General features: G+C 35.9%; 1 protein-coding gene across 8 annotated transcripts in view; it reads right to left on the bottom strand.

The window, feature by feature from the left end:
- The window catches only part of RIC1 (RIC1 homolog, RAB6A GEF complex partner 1), a 145,076-nt gene that overhangs the window by 26,857 nt on the left and 95,958 nt on the right, over positions 1 to 22,261 (bottom strand). For all 8 annotated transcript variants that reach the window (XM_004457386.5, XM_004457387.4, XM_004457389.4 and 5 more), the window contains exons 8-12: positions 17,267 to 17,355; positions 9,480 to 9,624; positions 8,818 to 8,866; positions 7,043 to 7,195; positions 4,533 to 4,736 (exon numbers count right to left, since the gene is read on the bottom strand). In XM_004457386.5, the coding sequence (XP_004457443.1) occupies positions 4,533 to 4,736; positions 7,043 to 7,195; positions 8,818 to 8,866; positions 9,480 to 9,624; positions 17,267 to 17,355 (640 nt within the window). The remainder of the gene's footprint in view (positions 1 to 4,532; positions 4,737 to 7,042; positions 7,196 to 8,817; positions 8,867 to 9,479; positions 9,625 to 17,266; positions 17,356 to 22,261) is intronic.

The raw sequence follows: 22,261 nt of genomic DNA, 5'->3' as shown, positions 1-22,261 counted from the left end.
TTTTTAACAAAAATTTTTATTATTTTTACATTTTTCTGCCTACAAATTGCAATACATGCATATAAAATATAAACAATATAAAAATGCACAAACTACAAAATAAAATGATCTTTTTTTATTATTGCTCAGGGAAAAACACTGGTTAGCATTATTTTTATCTCTACAAACAAAAGTCCATATACATGTACAAGTCCATTTACATGTGCAAGCTATTTTTCAATTGGGTGGCCAACTTATTTATCTGTAAGAACTCTTACTACAGATATTAACTCTTGGTCTATAACGTAAGTAGTAATATTTTCCATATTGTCTGTCTTCTATTTTTACATATGGTATCTTTGTATTACTCTAACAAGAATCCTCTGTGAGATAATGTAGATGAAGTAAATACCAGCTTTATTGAAACTGTGACCTCTTTACTAGCATAATTTTCATGACTGTGGTGGAAGTGAGGCAAGAATTAACTGAACAACAAAACAAAAGGAAAGTCTCTATTCCTGGAATAAGAGAAGATTCAATTTATTCAAATTTATTTTCATTTTACGCAAAGAAAAACAGTTATGTATATTATTAACAAAAGAAAGCAAATTAAAAAGTCAAAAGTGCAATGCAATCTAGTGAGTCTTTGTGTAATGTGAAAATAAAACTTTAAAAGCGATATGCTGAAAACATCTGTATTAACCTTGATAAAATGTATTCATAAAACAATTTTTTAGACTTCATTTATTATCTATGAACTCAACTTAAAATCAAAGTAAGTTAATGGCGTTTAGTATATTAGAAAGCTTTTATTCCTAGTGGTGGTTTGTGGAAGCCTATCTATACAGTTAAAGCTAACAATATCTCTGATACATGCTTGAACGCTTAACTTGAATCTCAAGATATGATGTAACACTCAGACCCATTAATAAAATGCACCAGGACAGGTCAAATTAGTTCAGAATAATGATAAACTTGTGTTAATGACGGAGAGGTGAAATAAAATTCAAAAACAGTTTCCAGGAGAAATTCTGTTTTTGGATAAAATGAAATAAAATAGTCACTTGAAGAAGGATATACCTGCATATAATGGAGCAGCAACATATGACACTCAAAAAAAAAAAAAATTCCCCTCTTCCCCAATCTTTGGTGTTTTGAAAGTATCTATGGAACACACATGGGTGGGTAAAGTGGGAGATGGAATCTCATGGCAAAAGTAGATTCCAACATGAAGAGTTTCTAATCATGGGAACCAAATTGAATCTTATCATATGATCATACTCTGATGAGTATCTACAGAAGAAAAACAATTTATTCTTTAATCTGCACAAGTATATGATGTGCCACAAATGGCAAATGGTTTATTTTTAAAATTCAAAGTTTAAAACAAAGCCTTAATTCCCATCCAGTTTTGTGTATGAAGACGTTATGAGATCTAGACTAAAATAAAAACTATTTTTCCTGTAGATCATCTTTACTGACCTTTATTGGACTCTAAGCTTTATCCCTAACAATGAGAACAGGATATAGTAGAAGTGAGGAAAGAGCCAACTAATAAATAATGAAAAACTCAGGTCATGACTACATAATTCAGGACACAAGTCATGCCATACCACTGGGAAACTGAGTGTTAGGTTATGCAACCTCTACCCTTCTTATGTTAGGATTTTTTCTCTCTTTTAAAGAGTCTGAATCTACCTTTAAAAATTTTTTTTGTTAAAGTCATTCCACTAAAACCCTGTATCTTGCCTAGATTACCTGTCTGTAGCTAGTAAGACTATGAGAGCTATCTTTCTAGCAGATATGACCTGTGCCAAACATCACACCTGTTAACATGTGATATCACCTGTAGGAAAGAGAACAGATCATCTCTAAATGAAATAGCTTTTTCAGGGGGTGGGGGGGACCTCCTATTTTTTAAAAATAAAAATAGCTTTTCAAACCCCCACTGGAAAAGCCTCTAATATAGTGCCTGACACATTATAGGTGCCCATTACTCATACTTGGTAAAGCTGATTTTTTCCATATAGAGACTGGTAACTACAAAACCAACATCTTCAGAACACTGGATAATATTGACTATGTATTTTTAAGAAATAAATGTTCACATCATATAAAATACTCAGTGTTCAAATAAATGGCTGTCCAAAATGGAACGCAGTCAGAAAACCAGAACGGTTTTTTTTTTTGCTTTTAAAATTTCACATTATTTGTGTTCTATTAAGAGATCACTCTCAAATTAAAAAAAAAAAAGTACCCAGAAAAGTCATATTAAAAAAACAAGTGTGCAAAGCACTTTCTTTAGCACCAGCTCTTAACAATCTTATGACAAGTATGTATATGGGTTATTTTAGTAAAATGAAGAAACAACAAAGAATCTTATATATTTGGACAGTATGGAGTGTAAGGAAGAAGACAAATAACCAAACAAAATCTCGTACTCTAAATGAGAAACAGGTAAGAGCAGCAGAATTAGTCAGAACTCATCTAATGAACTCTAAGCTGTGCAAGAAATATAAATTACAAACAAACAAAGTCACTTTGATGGAGGAAGAGTGCATTCATCCCAGACAAGAGGATATGTTGAAGAGGGAACTAAACCAGGCACCGAGGTTTCTTCAGGGAGTCATTATAAATGGTTAAAAGCCTGGAAGATAAATCTTTTAGCATTATATGGACACTCTAAACCACCACAACAAAACACCACCACAGCACTGTATTGAATTATGTGGCTGACATGCCATCAAAGGTATAGGACAACTTCTCAAGTAAAACCATACCCAAATAGGCAAATTCTAGGTCAGTAGTAAATTATATGATTCAACATTTGGTACCTAGGTTTAAAAATAGGTTAGATCTTTACTTTTTAGATTATAATATATTTATATTGTGGTAAGGACAGGTCTGCCACTACTCTGCTGTGAGACCTCACACAAGTCACACAACTTCCCTGTATCTCAGTTTCCTCATGTATAAAATCCAATTGGTCTAGATGATCTCTAAGGTCCTTCCAGCTCTAAAAATTCTATGAATCTATTATAATTTAATTACTTTGGGGAGTACAACTCTGGCATTATTTTTACTAGTTTGAAGGAGACTGAAAAAATTAGATAAAGATAGAGCTAACCAAGATCATTTTTCTAAACATCATTAGCTATCTAAACAATGACAGAGGAATACTGCTAGTACCTAATTTGTCTACAGCCCTAAAATCAGTGTTATATGCTTCTTACTTGGGACATTTCATAGATGGCTAAGAATCACAGAATCACTGAATTTTTGAGCTGGAAGGAAATTCAATTTTTGTTATTGCCTGATGGATTTTTGGGTTCCAGACCTACCTTCTTTGATCCTCTGCTCTACTTGGCTCTCTGGTAACACAGACCTGGCTAGGCAGAACTGGCATTGATGCTAGGTCAGTGTAGAATGAATAGTTCAAAGTATGGGGAAATGAAAATAGCAGAGAAATGGCTATAGGAGAGAAGGGAGCAGTGGAAAATTTTAGTCAAGGAAGCAGCTGATGCAGTTTTATTCAATAACTCTTACTATTTATAAAATGGTATGCACATTGTCTGATTTTATGAGTTTATTAATGTACGTTAAATACACTTTCTTTTAGTGTATACCACATCAACTTAGGAGATATTCCTCCTTCAGTCTTTCCTATAATGACCACTTTCCTGTCTCCTATTACCTCCCCTCAAAGTTAGCTGAAAACAGAATGGGAACTGACACCAACTAGTATAGCAAAAGTATACAGAGTAGAAGTAAGGCAAAGAAACTGGAAATAGAAGCTGAGTAAAAGAAACTAAATCAAGATTAAGTTCCGATGTACCTAAGACATTTTGATATCAAAAGAAAAAGAAAACACACCACTCAGGACTTTGAAACTGTGTATGCAAGTTTTTTTCAAGAAACTTCCATTTATTCATTTCCCCAGTTTTATTTTGTACCAAAATTCAGAATAATTTTCATGTTAAATGCCAATTTATCAGAATTTCTAAAACTAATTTTTCATTATATTTGAAAAATTAGTAAATTATTTGAAACAAGGCTAAGTAGTAATACAATTGTTAACGATAAAATTCTACATTTGGTCACAAGTCTTCACTTTAGGTCCAAAGTCAGGGGATTAACCTCACTGTGGCCCCATTAGGACTACAAATTGCTACCAACAGGATATTAGTCGATACTGTCACTTTCCATTAAATTATCACATCTTTGCCTATATATATAAATCCACATAGCTAAATTTATATAAAAAGAGACTGAAAGTACAATAAACAGTTCTGTTTAATGAAAGGGCAGCATAAAATTTCCAATTCTTGACACTGTACACTACTAATGGACTTAAAGCAGGTGGGCATATACTCTACATTAAGTGGGAAGAAAAGAAGTAGAAGACATAAAAGGACAAGAACACATAAAAGCAGAGAGACACAACAGTCCAAAAGGTAAAAAAGATTGTTGGTTTTCTGAAGCAATACCTAAAATATTTTAAAATCTGCTCCACGATTGACTAAACCAGTAATAATCAGAAATTGAAGACTTACCTGTACAACATGCCAATGCCGATGTCCAAGTAGAGTGCTTAAACCCTGAGACTCTAAACCCCCATTTGCAAATGGGCTTTTTTCCCGAATGGGCTTATGTTTGGAATGTGCTGAAAAACTCCTGGGATTCTGGGCTTGTGAGGCCTCTCCACAGTTCAAGTACAAACGATCCTCCCCCTGAAGTAACACCTGCTCTTGATTACTCTAGGTGAGGGCAAGGGGAAGCAGAGGGACAAAGAAGGAAAGCAAACAACTCAATATTAGGTAGGAAGAAATAAAATACATCTATATACTTTTTTTTACAGGAAATGTATCATATATCTCAACTTCAATTTTTTTCACAGAGGACAAAGACTACACACAATCTCATGTACTGTTTTATTAGAAGAGAACAGACAATATTTTTAATGATTACTTCCCCAGTATAAATGAATCTTTGTTAAAGTTTTATCACATAGATGCCAAAACTATGCCCGGGTTTACAAATGCTATAATAGCACCTTTCATTACTATGTGAAATATCATTCTGATAAGGCAATGCTATGAAAGATTTTTTATATGACAATCTTTATTGTTTATAGTTTAAAAAATACTTTCACATAAAATACCTCATGAAAGGTGGTAAGAAAAGTGTGTGTGTGTGTATGTTTGCCCACATACCAATGTGGTGAAAAGAAGGGATGGATTAAAGATGGGTATAACTGGATGATGGGGCAGGCTGCTAAACGATGGAAAAGGAGGAAGAGTAGCCTTAAGCTTAAGAGTAGGCTGAAGCCTGTAGACCTGGTTCAGAACAATTCAACAATCATTTGGTAAATGCTTTTTTAAAGCCAAGGACTATGAAAGATTGTGAGGATATTTAGACAAATAAAATAGTTTCTGGTCTTGTAATTGAGTCCCACTTTTCAATTAGAAAGCTGGCATTCTCAAGGGTGGATAGTACTCTTCAGTAATTATTCAAATGAGAGAGATTTGCATCCCACCCCTCACCTTTCCATTGTAGTCCAAATGTTGTCTCGATATTAAAAAAAAAAAAAAAAGATTAAGAGAATACCCAAAGGATGATACAAAATTATATGGAAATCATATATTTGAAAAAGGACTATGTACACTTGGTAAACTTTGATTGATTGTACACTTTGGATGGGTTTATGCTTTATTAATATTGATCTGTTAAAAAAAAACCTCAACGGTACCCATTAATTATTATTTGGGATGGGGAGGGAATCAAGGAATACTCTATTGTTTTTTCTGGGCATCACATTCAGATTTGAGATCTGAGATCTAGGCCATTTGCACAGTCTTTCTCAATGTGTTGTAATTTTGGCTGCACCAAATATTTTAAACTCCACTGGTGGGAAATATTAAGATATGCAGTTCTAACGTGTAAAAAAGAATATATATATATATATATATCTGTAACATTAACTATATATATATTTAAAAAATGCATTTTTTAAGGTTGAATTCTTTTTTTAAATTTTTTAAAGATTTATTTTTTATTTATTTCTCTCCCCTTCCCCCCGCCCCTGCATGTTGTCCACTCCTGTGTCCATTCATTGTGCATTCTTCCATGTCCGCCTGCATTTCCTGTCAGTGGCACCAGGAATCTATGTCTCTTTTTTGTTGGGTCATCTTGCTTCATCAGGCCTCCACGTGTGCAGCACCACTCCTGGGCAGGCTGTGTCCTTTTCACGTGGGGCAGCTTTTCCTGAGGGGCACACTGCTTGCACATGGGGCTCCCCCACATGGGGGACACCCCTGCGTGGCATGGCAATCCCCATGCACATTGATACTAGTTGTGGGCCAGCTCACCACATGGGCCAGGAGGCCCTGGGTTTGAACCCTGGACCTCCTATGTGGCAGGCGGATGCTCCATCAGTTAAGCCAAACCCACCTCCCCAGCACATATTATTACAGATTGATAAATGTTAGGAGTCTATGTTATAATTTGGGGCAGTATTTCCCAAAGCAGGTTCCTGAAAATATTTTCTTCAGTGTGTTTCTTAAAATTTCACAGTTAAATAAGCTTGGAAAACACAGCTTTTAATACACAAACTCTTGGATTTTCATAATACACACTGGCATATGAAAGACTCTGGAGCTCTACAACAAATCTCTAGAGTTTTGTTAATCCCTATCTTTCATACTTAGAACCAAGAGAACTCCAACCCTACCCCATCCCCTATAATTACTATTGACATTCTTATTAGTGCCTTGTGGGAACACTTTGGGAAATGTTATTCAGGTAAAGACTAAGTTATTCAAGCTATTCAAGTAAATCTGTAAATGTTACTTTCCTTCCAATTGCTGTGATCCTATTTTAAAACACCATAGATACAAAACCTACTCGGAAATAAAATTTGTGTAAATTTAAGATAAAAAACAAATAAACACAAAAAAAGATAATATGCCAATATTAAGTATATCAATATATCTATGTCACAAAGAGGAGTATGAAATTTCTAAAATGAAAACTAAAAAAAAATCAGAGTTTTAAATATACTTACCATACAAGGGTTTACAGTGAGTACACTCTTGATAAATTGAAAGAGCAGAATACCAGGCTGTTTAACTATACTCCTGAGTTCAGACTCAATTTCAGTATTTTGAGAACCAAATCCGCTGATTACCCATAGGTGATAGCCTTCTGCACCCCAGCTCTTGGGGTAGAGTGGAGGGAAGAAGAGAAAATAACAAAGTAATAAAAAATTTGTTGTCCTTTCCTAGCTTCAAATATTCAAATTCTGAAATAACCAACAGCAGCATTATTAATGACTTCTGTAGTTTGGGGAAACCATGACAAACTTAAAAGCAGAAAAGAATCACCTTTCTACCACACTCACACAGAACTCCAGAGGAAACCATAGTCCATAGTCACTGCTCTCTTCCCTAGAATAGTGAAAATGCTACACACTAACCTTAGTTCAAATTTAAGGATTTCAAACCTAGAAACATCCACTGCTCTTTCTAACCTTCATAAATTAAATTTAACTGCCTCTTACACACAAAGAAATTCCACACAAAGGAAAACCCAGGTTACCTACCTGAAGCTAAACCAAAAAGCATCTAAAACATGTAGTTTACTATAGAACAAAGAACACTGGATTGGAAGCTGTGAGACTCGGGTTCCTATTCTTGCTTGGCTATCATTTTGTTGTATTACATTGGTCAAATAGTTTGGTTTCTCAAGGCATAAATTTCCTCCTCTGTATAATGAGAAGGTTCAAATAAATTTCTCAAAGTTTTAATACTCTGTGACTAGATTATTCTATGACGCTTATTTTCAAGATTAGTGATTCACAACCTGAGAGCCAAAAGAGTGATGGGAGTGGGGGGGGGGGGGAGGGGGAGGCGGGGCATGTGTATCTGTGAATTGTTGCAAAATTTCAAAAGCTTAAAACAAATTTTATGTTTACCCATGATAAAGTTGCATAAAGTTAACTAAAATGCTTCTATACTTAACTTGTGGCTGAAATATGAACTTAGTGAGGCTGATAACTCTGGCTAAATCACCTGCCATTCAGAAGCATCAACTGGTGTTTGGTCAAAAACTTATTTAAAGCATGGGGTGGGGAGAGACATCAAATGGGGCTGGTGGTAGTGAGAGGCTGGGAGCACCTATTCAAGGCAACCATGGTGGTTTTAATTCTTAGAAAAATCCACATTCAGAAAATGCCCCCCCCACCCCCAAGCATAAAGAAATATGCCACTAATTTAAGAATGGTACAAAGAGGGGTTAAATTCAGAAATGTTTTTATGTAGACTGGGTTACCTAGTCATTTTCTACAAAGCTCTGGAAAATAGGTAATAATTTTAAAATATTGTTATAACAGTGACTTATTTTTTTAAACATACATCTATAGAAAGCTTTAAAAATACGCTCCAATATACATATGTGTGTCCTCTGGAAAACTACCCACTGTGCATTTTACTTTATGTTCAAAGAAAGGAGGCTATGAGAAGTAAGTGCTAGTAAAATCACACAAGAAATAGAGGTATGCTTTGGAAAAAGTAAGGCTTGATATGAGCAGTCATTATCTTCACAAAGATGAGAAGGGCATGCTGGGCATACCAAAGCAAAATAAAAACCAAATACTGAAAGTATGAAGCCTCCTGATTAAAAAAAAACCAAAAAACTACTTATATCAAAGTGAGAACTTTATAAGAAAGAATCTGGACAGTCTGAAAAATAGATTTGTGATATTATGAGAACAACATGAGAAAAAAGGAAGAAGAAATCCAAATTTCTCACACAATACCAATTTTTATAGAAACTGCTTACCATAGAATTGATCTTAAGGGGCTCTTTTTTCATACCATCAGACCTATAACTGAAACAGAGTAGAAACTTAATTTAAAATAACCTTCTAATTACACATATTGCACACATTTGGCTTTTTCCTTGTCATTCAAATTCATTGCTCCTTTAAAACAGAAATACATAATCATGCATAAAATATAAGACTGCTGGCTAATTCACCTAAATATATCACTAAGCTACATTCTTCTAGGTCCTATGTGGCTTCTTACAGGTTATGCAGCTTGAGAAGGTGTGTTCATTCTGTTTGGAATGAACATCAGGGTAATAGATGAAGGGAGCAGAATTATCAACCCACTCCTACCCACTAATGAGGCACTGTAACTCTCCATTTCCTACTGGTTATTTAAATACATGGCTTATCTTTTAGTAAATAAGCTACTTGAAGGCAAAACTGTCTGATTCAGCCTTCAATCTAACACGCTGTCATATACATAATAGGAGTTCAATATTATACGCATTTTTGGAGAATCAATACATTCTGAACAAATTAATTCTAAATCTTAGAAATTGTTTTGGGATGAGAATCGAGTAAGGCAAAAAGTGTAGTTGATACAAGGTGTGTGTATGTTTTGACTGGGGGATAATGTAGTTATTTTATCCAAAACTTGTTGTAAATCACTCACGCAAAATCTCCTCCAAGTGTACAAATCAGCTGGGCTCCAAATACACTCCATAAAGAAAGGCCTCCATATTCCCAAGTCACTATTACAACGCTATTGTCAGGAGACCATTTGATCAATTTAACAGCTCCTGTTTTGTTCCAAATGTCTGTTAAGGAATAGTGAGGAATTAAAAATAAATGACTGTTCAGAAATGCATAGTATTTTTTACTCTGTATCTTCAGGTCTAAATGAGAAGTGAGGTATGACTCCAAATAATCAGATGAAACCTGCTCATTTAAGGATATTAAAAATCAATAAGTTAGTCTTTACCTGATCTAAGCAGAACACAAATTCAGTACCCAAGTGATTTATAAAAAGTTAAAGCTACTTCTTTGGCTTTGGCCAGGTCAGTTTCTGTATAGGAGGGTAATAACTACCTCAAATGATCCAATACTTAATGTGAAAGTACTCTGCAAAGTATAAGGTATTTAATGTTTCACCACTATCTTCATTCTGATTGGCAATATCAAAGGGATCCAAGTTAAAATAAATATAATCCAGTTTGAATACTACAGGTAGGTCTTCTTTCAATCATAAATAATTACTAAAGGAGAAAATTTCATTGTGCATTAAAATCCAAGTTGCTTTAATGAAGAGTCAGATTACACATGCCAGCATCTCACATCAAACAAATGTAAAGATTCATAGTACCACATTCTTTAAAATTAATTTTTTTCCATTTGCAGCTGTTAATAAAATTTTGCTATGAGTGTATTTGCTATAAAGGGATGTATATACCAATTAGCCTATAGAAAATAGGCTTGGTTAAAAGAATAAGATTTTTTCCCTCTGTCTATGTCTGAATCCTCATGTTAGAATTTCCCACCATAATTCATGTATATGAATATCCATGTTATCTATGTGGATAAAAAGATAAACAGGAACATAAGAAACATGTTAGTATAATTTACTCTTACCCAGAAGAGGAATTTAAGACGAAAACAAGAAGAAACATACAAAATCAAATTAAGATTTAAAAAATTAGAGCAATTCTGTAAGTTAAAAAAATGAGGTTTAGATGTATATTGTTATGAAAAGATGTTAAGTCATTGAAAAAACTAGGTTATAAACAGTATTCCTAGTGTACTCATAAAAATAAATATACATATGTACAGAATTTATCAATTGTCTAGGCATGTATTAAAATTTTAGTTACAGGGATATGCACTAAAATGTAAATGGTAGTTATCTTTAAGAGGCAGGATTATGGGGAATTTATCTAGCTGGTAATTACAAATGTACATTAGATTACATAATCTGAATATTGAGAAAAACATGTTAAAATATAATTCAAAGACTTTATTACAGAGTTGATATTCCAAGAAAGAAAAGGGAACTCTTCAGGAGCCAAGAGAGAACTGAAAGCTAGACTAGTTAGTGCTTGAGCTAAGGTGGTCCTGGGGAGGAGGGGGATTGGAAATTCAGGGATAGAAAGGTGGGATGAGAGCCAAGATTGGTTGGTTAGGGACTTGGAGCTTCACATGTCCATATCAAGACCGCTCCCCACCCTCCCACCCCCTCCCAAAAAAATAAAAATAAGAGAGAAAGAGAGAGGCCTGAGGCCAGGATAATTCCAGGAATTGGAATGGAGGCTACATCAGGACTCTTGCAGGGCTGCAACCTTAATCTACTAAACAAGTCAGGAAAAAAAAGTTTGTCTCTGTTCATGATGTAAAAGGAATATACAAATCTCTCAAAATCTTAAGCGCATTTATAGACTGAAGTTATAAAACTCAAGAAGTCATAATTCTTCCATAGCCAAGACCTCAAGAGTGAAAGTCAAATGGCAAAAGAGAAAATTAACATTCAAAAACTTGAGGAAAGAGCAAATCTGAAAGACTCAATACAGTACTGTCAAAAAGAACCGATCAACAGAACTTTCTGTGATGATGTACATATTCTATATTTGCTAATAGAAACAAAGCCCTCTGTTCTTGTTGGGTTTGTTTTTTTAAAAATTTATTTATTTCTCTCCCCCTGTCCCCCAAACCCCCCAGTTGTCTGCTCTCTGTTGTCCATTCACTGTGTGTTCTGTGTCTGCTTGTATTCTTGTCAACGGCACCAGAACCTTGTCTCTTTATGTTGCATCATTTTGCTGCGTCAGCTCTCCGTGTGTGTGGCGCCACTCCTGAGCAGGCTGCACTTTTTTCGTGCTGGGTGACTCTCCTTATGGGGTGCACTCCTTGTGCGTGGGACTCCCCTACGTGGGGAACACCCCTGCGTGGCAGGGCACTCCTTGTGCGCATTAGCACCGTGCATGGGCCAGCTCACCACACAGGTCAGGAGGCCCTGGGTTTGAACCCTGGACCTCCCATGTGGTAGGCGGATGCTCTATCCATTGAGCCAAATCTGCTTCCATCTTGTGGGTTTTAGCAAAAACTATGCTTAGAGAAAAATACATGCATGCATTTAAGGCTATACAGTAAGAATGATAAAAATTTAAGAGCAAATTTCTATTTCTGGTAATATAGCAAATCAAACATCTTGAACAACTCTGCAGACTAAAACAAGTAAAATGTTGAATAGAACATCTCAAAACAACCCCAAACAGGGAAGGTAAGCGAGTGTACAAAGTGTTTTTGCGGGAAGCAGACTTGGCCCAGTGGTTAGAGCCTCCGTCTACCACATGGGAGGTCTGTGGTTCAAACCCCGGGCCTCCTTGACCCATGTGCAGCTGGCCCACGCGTGGTGCTGATGCACGCAAGGAGTGCCCTGCCACGCAGGGGTGTCCCCTGCATAGGGGAGCCCCACGCGCAAGGAGTGCGCCCCGTAAGGAGAGCCGCCCGGTGTGAAAGAAAGTGCAGCCTGCCCAGGAATGGCACCACACACATGGAGAGCTGACACAGCAAGAAGACGCAACAAAAAGAAACGCAGATTCCCGTGCTGCTGACAACAACAGAAGCGGACAAAGAAGAACACGCAGCAAATGGACAGAGAGAACGGACAACCTGGGGGGGGGGGAGGGGAGCGAGAAGGGGAGAGAAATAAATAAAATAAATCTTTAAAAACAAAAAAAAAAAAACAAAATGCTTTTGCCCTGAACTTTTCTGCCAAAACCTGGAGACCAATTGTCTCTTTAAAGACCCACAGTATGTAACAGGAAATAAAGCTTAGTGATTGCCCAAGACTGGGAATCGAATAGGAGATATCCATGTAAGACTGGGACTACAGAGGGCATCATCCATGGTATAAGGAAAATGGGAAATAAATCCTGCCATGTAGAACAGAAAGAAATAGCAAGGAACAATTTCATGTTTTATCTGTGGTACTGGATGGAGAACAAAGCTCCCCGGAGAATCCATAACCAAATGTCAGCCTTCCCACTGATTTGTACAACTTACGTAGTTCAAAATATCTCAAACAAAGAATATAATGCAAAGGAGTTCCAAATTAATGTAGCACCCCCAGGTGACCAGCAGAAATAAACAAAAATTCTTTCTGAAAGAACACAAGTTCAATACAGGTCTCAAAGCAGTCACACAAATAAAGTTTCATGGAAAATAATCATCCTGCAGCCAAAAATACCCAAATGTGGGAGCAGATGTGGTTCAAGTTTTGGCCTCAGTATCTCCTAAAAACAAAAAACAAACAACAAGCAAACAAAAAGACCAACTCAGAGGAGCCGATGTGGCTCGGTGGTTGAGCACCAGCTTCCCACATATGAAGTCTGGGGTTCAATCCCTGGCTGTAGCACCTTAAAAAAAACAAACAAAAATGCATTAACAAATGAGTAAGAACCCAAAGAATTAAGAGATAGCAGAAAGAGACTCAAAAAGACTTCAGATATTGGGTGAACAGACACAGGATATAAAATATATAAAATTATAAACTATATCTAAATAAATGAAGACTAAAAATATGAACAAGGAAAACAGATTAGAAAAATAGCTGTAAGCCTTCTAGAACTAATAAAATAATTGAAATAAAAACCTTAATGGACATCTTAAGCAGACATAACTGAAGAGAACAGTGAACTGGAAGACAGATTTGAAGAAATCTTCTAGAATGCTGTCTAGAGAAACAAAGAAATGAAAAAAATTTAAAGCCAGATTAAGAAAAATGGAAGATCAATGTAACATCTATGTAATCTAAAGCTTCTTTAGAAATATAGAAAAAAGAAAAGAAAAAGGAAGAAAGTACAGCATATATTCAAATCAGTGTTCCAGTAAAAGAGATTAGGAAAGAGGCAATATTCAGTGATACTATTCCAGAACTGTTAAGAGATACGTACCCACAGATTCTACAAGTCGAGTGTCAAGCAGATTAAAAAATAAGTGAGCTCCGCCTTTTATATCAGATTGAAACTGCAGAACATCAAAGCCAAAGAGGTCTTAAAAGCAGCTAAAGAGAAAAGAGCACTCTCCTGAAAAGAGAATTCAACTTCACTGATGAATTCCCAATAGCAACAAGGGAAACCCAATGACAGGGGGATAATTTCTTCAATGTATATAAAGAAAAGAATTGTCAATACAATATATCCAGAACTATATATCCAGTTAAAATAAAATTAAATCACAAGGGCAAAAGAAAAAGAATAGAAAAATTCTTACCACAAGAATGTCACAGAAGGGAATTCCAAAGGATATATTTCAGGAAGAAAATGATCTCAGGTGGAAGGTTTGAGTTGTTAAAAGAAATGTTGGGCAAAAATACTGGTATATATGTGCATAACCTCTAAATCGACATTAACAGTTAAAAACATTAAGAGTACCATGTAATTTGTATTTCTATGTCTGAAATATTCACTATTAAAAATGAAAGTAAAGTTCCAAACAATTGTCTGAACTATGACTTTTGTATACTTTAGTAATTTATATTACATTTCACAAATTAGTTAAGCCAATAAAAAAAACACAAAACTATCTTTGTCATTGAAAATGTATTATTTTAACAAACATCATGTCAAATTCTATTTCAGTAAGTCCAACAGGGATATTAATATTCTAATGTTGAACTGACACATTCTGGTAAGAGAAAACTCAGCCTCCTCCAAAAAGCTAAAACCCATATAATTTTTATTATTCAGTTAGATTTTGGTGCGTGTTCTCAATTTTTTTCTAACCTCAAACATCAGAGAAATTTGTATAGTCTTATGGCAATTATTCTCAATAATGGGAGCATATCTAAATGTTGGGAATGGGGGAAGTTTGAAAAAGACTCCCAGTTACGAATACAGATATATGGAAGAGTATATTACTAAACTCATGAGACATATAGCAACAAGATTCAACTGATTGTTAAATGTAATCCTGGCAAGGTAATTGGCCTTGGCTTATGGAAAAAATTAATCTCATTCATCACATTTCTATCATGTGCTTCTCACTAAACTGCACTAGCTTGTTGTAAGGAGATGGCTAAGAAACAGTCCGACATGTAAGACTTACAGTTTAGGAGGGGGGAAAAATATGGATGCTAAAAAGTTTGATAAAGCATTATTGATGCTAAGAAAGATCTATGTGCAGGTATCATGGGGACACAAAGAAAGAATGATATTCTACCTAATTCATAAAAGGCATAATTTGAGTTGTATCTTGAGAGATGAATACATACCCTCCAAAAACAGGACACTCCAGTTAGAGAGAACAGTAGGAGAGTCACAGGTATCAAGCAGCACAGATGCCATCAAGGATGTGCAGGAGTTTGGTAAAGCTAAAGTAAAGCTAAGCCAGCCGCTGTGTGCCAAGGAATTCTACCGTACTACAGGGAATTCACAGAGATGCTGTAAGACAGTTCAAGTTTTCAAAGGAAACAGAGTGATAAAAAGCATCTGCTGAATACCATGTAAATGACTAGCTCCAGGTAGTATACAGTTTCAACATTAGGTTGCACTCCATTCCTTTTAATGTTATCTTTTTGAAGCTGGGGTTTCAGCAGTACTGATAAAAAGCAAGTGCCATATGAAAATGAATGTGGAACAGGAAAGATGGGTAGTGGTGCCCAATATGACTCTAAGGGTTTGAGAAATTGTGTAATGCCCAATAGGTGTATATATCACATTACTGAGAATCTGGTTAAGAATGAAATAAAATTATATATTTTTTCTATTTATGTGTATTTTTAAAAAACTGCTACTATGTTGCTAAGTCATAGATCATATTAAACTGTTTGGACCTAACTACTAAATAAATGGAACTTTTGGCATCTCTTGTGGCATAGGGATACTGTGAAATCTATAGTTACTAAGGTGCAGTGAACCAAGAAATAATGCCAGAAAGATATGGTAGAAGGCTTTATATGCCACATGTGTAGCAGAAACAGCTGGCTGAGTCCAAATATTTTTCATATCCTCCTCCCTTGCCCTCTTCTACTATAATGGCTTGGAAAAGGTAACACTTTCTAAGTTTTTTTTTTTTTTTAAGTCTAAAGTGACACAGTTATGACCAATTACATGTAAGTGGAAGATAGCTAGAAATGGTGAGAGGTGGGCCTGCTTGTGGGAAAGCTTTTGATTTCACTTTCAAAGGAAGCGATATGTCCTGCTTCCTCCTTCTTGACTTAAATGCAAAAGTAATGGTTGGAGCTCAGGAGCTACCTCATGACAATGAATGAAAGGCCAGATAAGTGTCAGTGGAAGATTATTTTTGGATTTTTTGCTATTTGAGAAAATTTAAGCCATGGTATGTTGGGTTTTCTGTTACTTTCAGTCAAAAGCATTTTCAATGACACAAATAGTTTAGATTTAATCTACTGGATAGGAAGATTCACTAAAGGACTCAGAAGTAGATTTCTGTTTTGTTTAGTGCTGAATATCGAACAGTTAGAATAGCATATAGTAGGTACTCAATAAGTATTTGTCAAGTGAATAAATTAAATTGGAAGGGTTAAAATAACATACACAATGAAACCAAACAAGGAATATAATAGGGGCTAAAACTGAGGTAGCACGAGTATGGAGAGGACTACATAAAGGTGTTAGAAGTTGAATTGTATTCCCCAAAATGTGTTAAAGCCCTAATCCCCAGGACCTCAGAATGTGCCCTTATTTGGAAAGAGCATAATTACAGGTGAAATTAGGCAAGTTAAAACGAGGTCATACTGGAGCACTGGGTCCTTAACCCAATGTGACTGGTGCTCTTGTAAGAAAAAAAGAAACAAAGACAGACACTGGGGAGGAACACTATGTAATAACTGAGGCAAAGACTGAAGTCCAAGAATTGCCAGCAAACCACCAGAAGCTAGGAAGAGGCAAGGAAGGATTATCCCCAAGAGATTTTGGATTTCTAGTCTTCCAAACTGAGACAATAAATTTCTGTTTTAAGTCATTACCTTGAGGTTCTTTATTATAGCAGCCCTAGGAAACTAAGACAGAGGGATAAAAGAAGTGTCAGAAGACACTCTCTAGTGAGGGCTATGGTGTGGACCATAGGCCATGGGGTGCAGTGATGCCCAGAGATGTACTTACTAGATGCAATGGATGTGTCATGATGATGGGGGAGAGTGTTACTGTGGGGGGAGTGGTGGGGTGGGGGCGGTGAGGGTGAATGGGGACCTCATATTTTTTGAATGTAATATTTTTTAAAAAAATGAATAAATTGAGTAGAATTTGAAAACACACACACACACACACAAAACAAGACTCTAGTTATGAAGAAATCCTTTGGTCATATAGAATACTGTTATAACAATGTATGTTCTAACAATATTTGATCTATAGTGTATATAATTTAATTTAAAATCAGTATTCACTATGCATAGCATTACCAATATAATAAAAATGTTAAAAACAACAACAAAAGAAAAGGACTCACCAGGATATTGTTTTGCTGTTAGTTCTAATTTATGAGACAGCAGCATGGCTCCAGTGGTGTTATCTATTGTATAAACCTGCACAGAACCACTGTGAAAACAAGCAAATTTTAAGGAAATTTATTTCATGAAAAAAGACAAATACAAATATAAAAGCATTATCATCACACTTCTCTGCTGGTAGAAGTGTTAACTGGAACAAAATGTTCCTCTATTACAATGTGTTAAAAATATAGTGATACATGGAAAAAGTACAACTATTGTAACTTATAGATTACAGTTAATAGTAATATTTTAATATTTTTGTAGCAAAGGCAAAGAAGGTACAATATTAACACTAAAGGTAAAAAAAAGGAATATGGGATTTTGTTTTATGAGATGTGAATATTATCATTTTTTTCATTTTCTTCATTAACAAGGAGACCTTGGTTATGTCAGTTAACCAATCTGTGCTCATTTATTTTTATTTCTGAACACTGGAGAAACAACTGAGTTTGTTTTTAGGATTAAATAAGATATTGCTCCTAAACAGGATTTTTTTAAAAGTAATGCTTCCATAATTTACTATGTGATTTTTTTTTCAAATTAAAATGGGAAAAAAAAAAGCTTTCACAGGGCTCAAATTTTATATAGGGCCAGAATCTAAATCCTAAATTCTCCATAATTACTTCTAAGATACATTTCAAAATCGAACTACAATGACTATAAAAAATAATATATTTGCTTATGGAGCCATTCTCAGCGCAAAACTTCAGCACACATTAAGTATGTGAAAATGAGGCATCTAATTTCAATTTCAATTACATCACTTATGCAATATTATAATGAAAATGAGAATCAAATATTGTTCTTAAAATGTTTTTTAACCCAAGGCTGCCTTTGTACACATTAGGATGGCATTGGCTTATGAATGCCAGAGTGATCTGGCACTTATTTGTGCTCTTCTGTGGTAGGAGAAGTTATTTGGTTTCCCCACAGAGCTTTGATCCATTTTTCATCTAGGTCCTATTTTTCTCAAGGTTTAGGACTGCGACTAAATAGAACTCCTGGAAAACAGTTCTTGAAGGTATCCCACAACTCACTGATTGCTCTCTGTATTTGTTTTAATACTTTTTTGTTTCTTTTTGGATAATTTCTTATGTGTTCTTTAAGTTTACCAACCTTTTCTTCTGCAATGCCTAATTCATCATTAATATCATTCGGTATATTTTTGTCCCAGACCTTGTAATTTTCATCTCTAGAAATTTGATTTCAGATCTTATCTCTTCCATGTCACATTTTAATACTCAGGAGGGTCCCTCTGCAGCTCTCTGGAGTTCTCTGTATCACTTTCTTCTTCTCTGGTACATTGCCCTTCTACCTCTAGCTACCTTGATCTCCCCTGGCTCAGCTCCATGTACTCAATTCAGGGAGTCTGCTAGGTTCTTTCTGCCCTACCCTGCACTGTGCCCTGGAAAATCAAAGTACCGAAAACTGGGCAACTGAAGGGTTCAATTTCTCATCTTTCAGAGATCACTGCCCTCTGTTATCTAATGTCTCATGTCTTAAAAATAGACAACATGATATTATTGCTACATGATGCCATAGGAAGTACACATCATCACCCTTGGCAAAAATATTTAATCAGAATCTAATCAAATCTTTAAGTAGAGAGAAAAGAGTTAGGTTGTTCAAGATTGATCCCCTGCAAATTGGCGTCCCAGAGAGAAAGCTGGCTTCTTAGAGAACTCCAAGATAAGATAGCTACAGCCTGTTGTGCAGGCAATCAATCCTGGTCAGTACTAGCAGACTGAGCAGACTCTAACCCCAATCCCTGATCATGCCAGAGGAAAGGCTGGTGGTCTCCTAACTGATCACAGTTGAGGTGACTGAAAATGTTGAAGGCCAAGATGCTACCTTCCTAATCCTGAGTGAGCTAGTACTCCCCAAGTCATGAAGCATATAAGCCCACAGCCTAGGGCTGGAGCACCTCTCTCAGACGCTAATATATGGCCTTGTTAGACTTCTGGGCATCAGCAGTAGTCTAGTAATGGGTAATGTGGCACTGCACACCTGCTTCTGTCTCTATGAGTTTCTTCCATTAAATGCTGCTTTAAGCCTGATATGTGAGTTATTTAGTCATTTGCTCTTATTTGCTCAACAAAAACCAGCACCAGTTTACAGCCATTATAGGGGTTAGGGAAACTAGTTAAATGCCAGAATGAGGAAACAATGAATCTCAATAAACAGAATTTAGAATATTTTATGAACTGACCTGGACTCTTCAAAAAAAGTCAGTATCATGCAAATAATAATAAAGGGGGAAGCAGACTTGGCCCAATGGATAGGGCGTCCGCCTACCACATGGGAGGTCCGCAGTTCAAACCCCAGGCCTCCCTGACCCGTGTGGAGCTGGCCCATGTGCATTGCTGATGCGCCCCATAAGGAGAGCCACCTAGTGCGAAAGAAAAGTGCAGCCTGCCCAGGAATGGCATCGCAAACACAGAGAGCTGACACAGCAAGATGATGCAACAAAAAGAAACACAGATTCCTGGTGCCACTCATAAGGATAGAAGCGGTCACAAAAGAACACACAGCAAATGGACACAGAGAGCAGACAACTGGGGGGCGGGTGGGGGGAGGGGAGAGAAATAAAAATAAATCTTTAAAAAAAAAAGAAGAAAGGTATAGGGATGATTATAGATAAAAGGTGATTACATAGAAAAAATAACCAAATATAAATCATGAATCTTGAATGGATTGTGGTTGGAATAAATGAGCTATACAAGAAATTTTAGTAACAAAGGGGAAATTTGATTAATAAAATCTCTCATATTAGATCATATGAGAGATTTATTGCTATAATAGAGATATAGGACTTATGTTAAGAAAAGTTCCCTTTTTTTGTGGGGGAAATGTAATCTTAAATATTTAGGAGGGAAGAATTTTAGCAGCTAGCCTCCAAGACAGACCCAAAATTAACGGTCTCCTGGTATTCACACCCTTGGTTATCTTGTTTGCTTCTCTCTAATATATTTGCTCTGGAAGAAGCTAGTACTGTGTTATATGATGCTCTGACAACCAATAATCATATGACTAAGCTTGGAAATGGATTCTTTAGTCCCAGTCAAGCATGGAGATGACTGCAGCCCCTTGGACATCCTGAATGCAACCTCATAAGAGACCCTGAGCTAGAACCACACAGCTAAGCAGCTCTCAATTCCTGAACCTCAGAAACTGAGATAATGTTTGTTGTTTTAAGCTGCTAGGATTTCGGATAATTTTTAGGCAGCAACTGGTAACTTATGAAAGGATGATGTCTGTAACTTACTTTGAAATACCTCAATAATATACACAAACATGTATACATGTGTGCATATAAAGGCAAATATATCTATAGATGGAGCAAATATGGTAAAATGTTTATAACTTGAACCTAGGTAGTGAATATATGGGATTCATCAAACTTCTTGTATTTTTTTATTAGCTAAAATTTTTCATTTAAAAAGTTAAAAAAAAAAACATTAATAGACTTCTTTTTGATAATACTGAGGACTAGTTACTTGGACCATCCTACAGAAAAAAAAAACAACAAACTAGAAACTGGATAAAATTTAATAGCAATTTTATAAAAACATCAATGAGTTGGCAAGATAGTTATCTCCCTGAAATCTAAGTGAAGCAGCAACCAGGAGAGGTAAGTGAAGCACTAAATCTGCTTATGCACCAAGTACATTTGCTGAACAAGGCAAACCTGACTTAGGTTATTCATAGTCTGAGAGAGCCTGGGAGTGGAAAACAGGTTGACATTATCCAAATAAGCATAAAGGTACACATTCTCTACGACACATACCTTAATCATTCCTCACAATAGTTTAAAACCAAGAGGAAAAAAATGCAAATATCCATCGACAACAAAGCAAAAAAAAATATGGCATATTCATACCGTAGAACACTATTTAAAAATTAAAAGAAATGAATACTTTACAGGTACTGGCAAACAACTTGAATCTCACAATGTTGATGAAAAGAAGCAAATCGCAAAACAGAATAATTCTACTCATATAGTTCAAATTCAGATAAAACTAAACTGCATTTAACAGAAGTGCATACATGAGTGGTAAAACTCTAAAGAATTAAAGTAAGTAAATGATTATCACAACAGACAGAACATGGGTATCACTGGGGGAGATATGGATGGGCAGGGAGTTGTGATTAGGAAGTGACATGGGGTAGGTCTGGTAGATTAGCAATATTCTATTTCTTGACCCAGCTGTGAACAGATGGATATTTGTATTATAATTATTTTGGTTTGTTTTTTTTAAAAAGATTTATTTTTATTAATTTCTCTCCCTTTCCCTCCCCACTGTCTGTTTTCTGTGTCCATTCACTGTGTGTTCTTCTGTGTCCACTTGCATTATCAGGCGGCACTGGAAAACTGTGTCTCTTTTTTGTTACATCATCTTGCTGTGTCAATTCTCCATGTGTGTGGCGCCACTCCTGGGTGGGCTGTGCTTTTTTAAGGCGGGGTAGCTCTCCTTGCTGGGGCACACTCCTTGTGCATGGTGCACCCCTACATGGCACGGCACTCCTTGCACACAGCAGCACTGCGTGTGCTGCGGACCCTCCATAAGGACCTTATGGACCCTCCATAAGGTACGCAGATGCTCTATCAGTTGAGCCACATCCACTTTCCTACAATTATTTGTAAAGCTGTGAATATTTGTATTATGCACTTTTCTGTGTGTTTTATTTCACAAAAATTTAAAAAGGATATTATAAACTTTATGTCCAAAAATTGAAAACTTATATGAAACAGATACACCGAGGAAAATACCTTGCCAATAGTGACTTAGAAAGAGAGGAAACTAAATCCTCTTGTACCCATTTTAAAAACTGAGTTGAATCAGTCAAAAAATCCCCATAAAGAAAATCTCAGGCCCTGATAGTTTCACTAGATAATTCTACGTATTCAAAGATAAATAGAGAAGGAAGAGAGGAACCTTCCTCAACTTGGT

This window comes from Dasypus novemcinctus, chromosome 8 (assembly GCF_030445035.2).
Source record: "Dasypus novemcinctus isolate mDasNov1 chromosome 8, mDasNov1.1.hap2, whole genome shotgun sequence".
In the NCBI taxonomy this organism is placed as follows: domain Eukaryota; kingdom Metazoa; phylum Chordata; class Mammalia; order Cingulata; family Dasypodidae; genus Dasypus; species Dasypus novemcinctus.
This window is presented reverse-complemented; position numbering and strand designations above follow the sequence as displayed.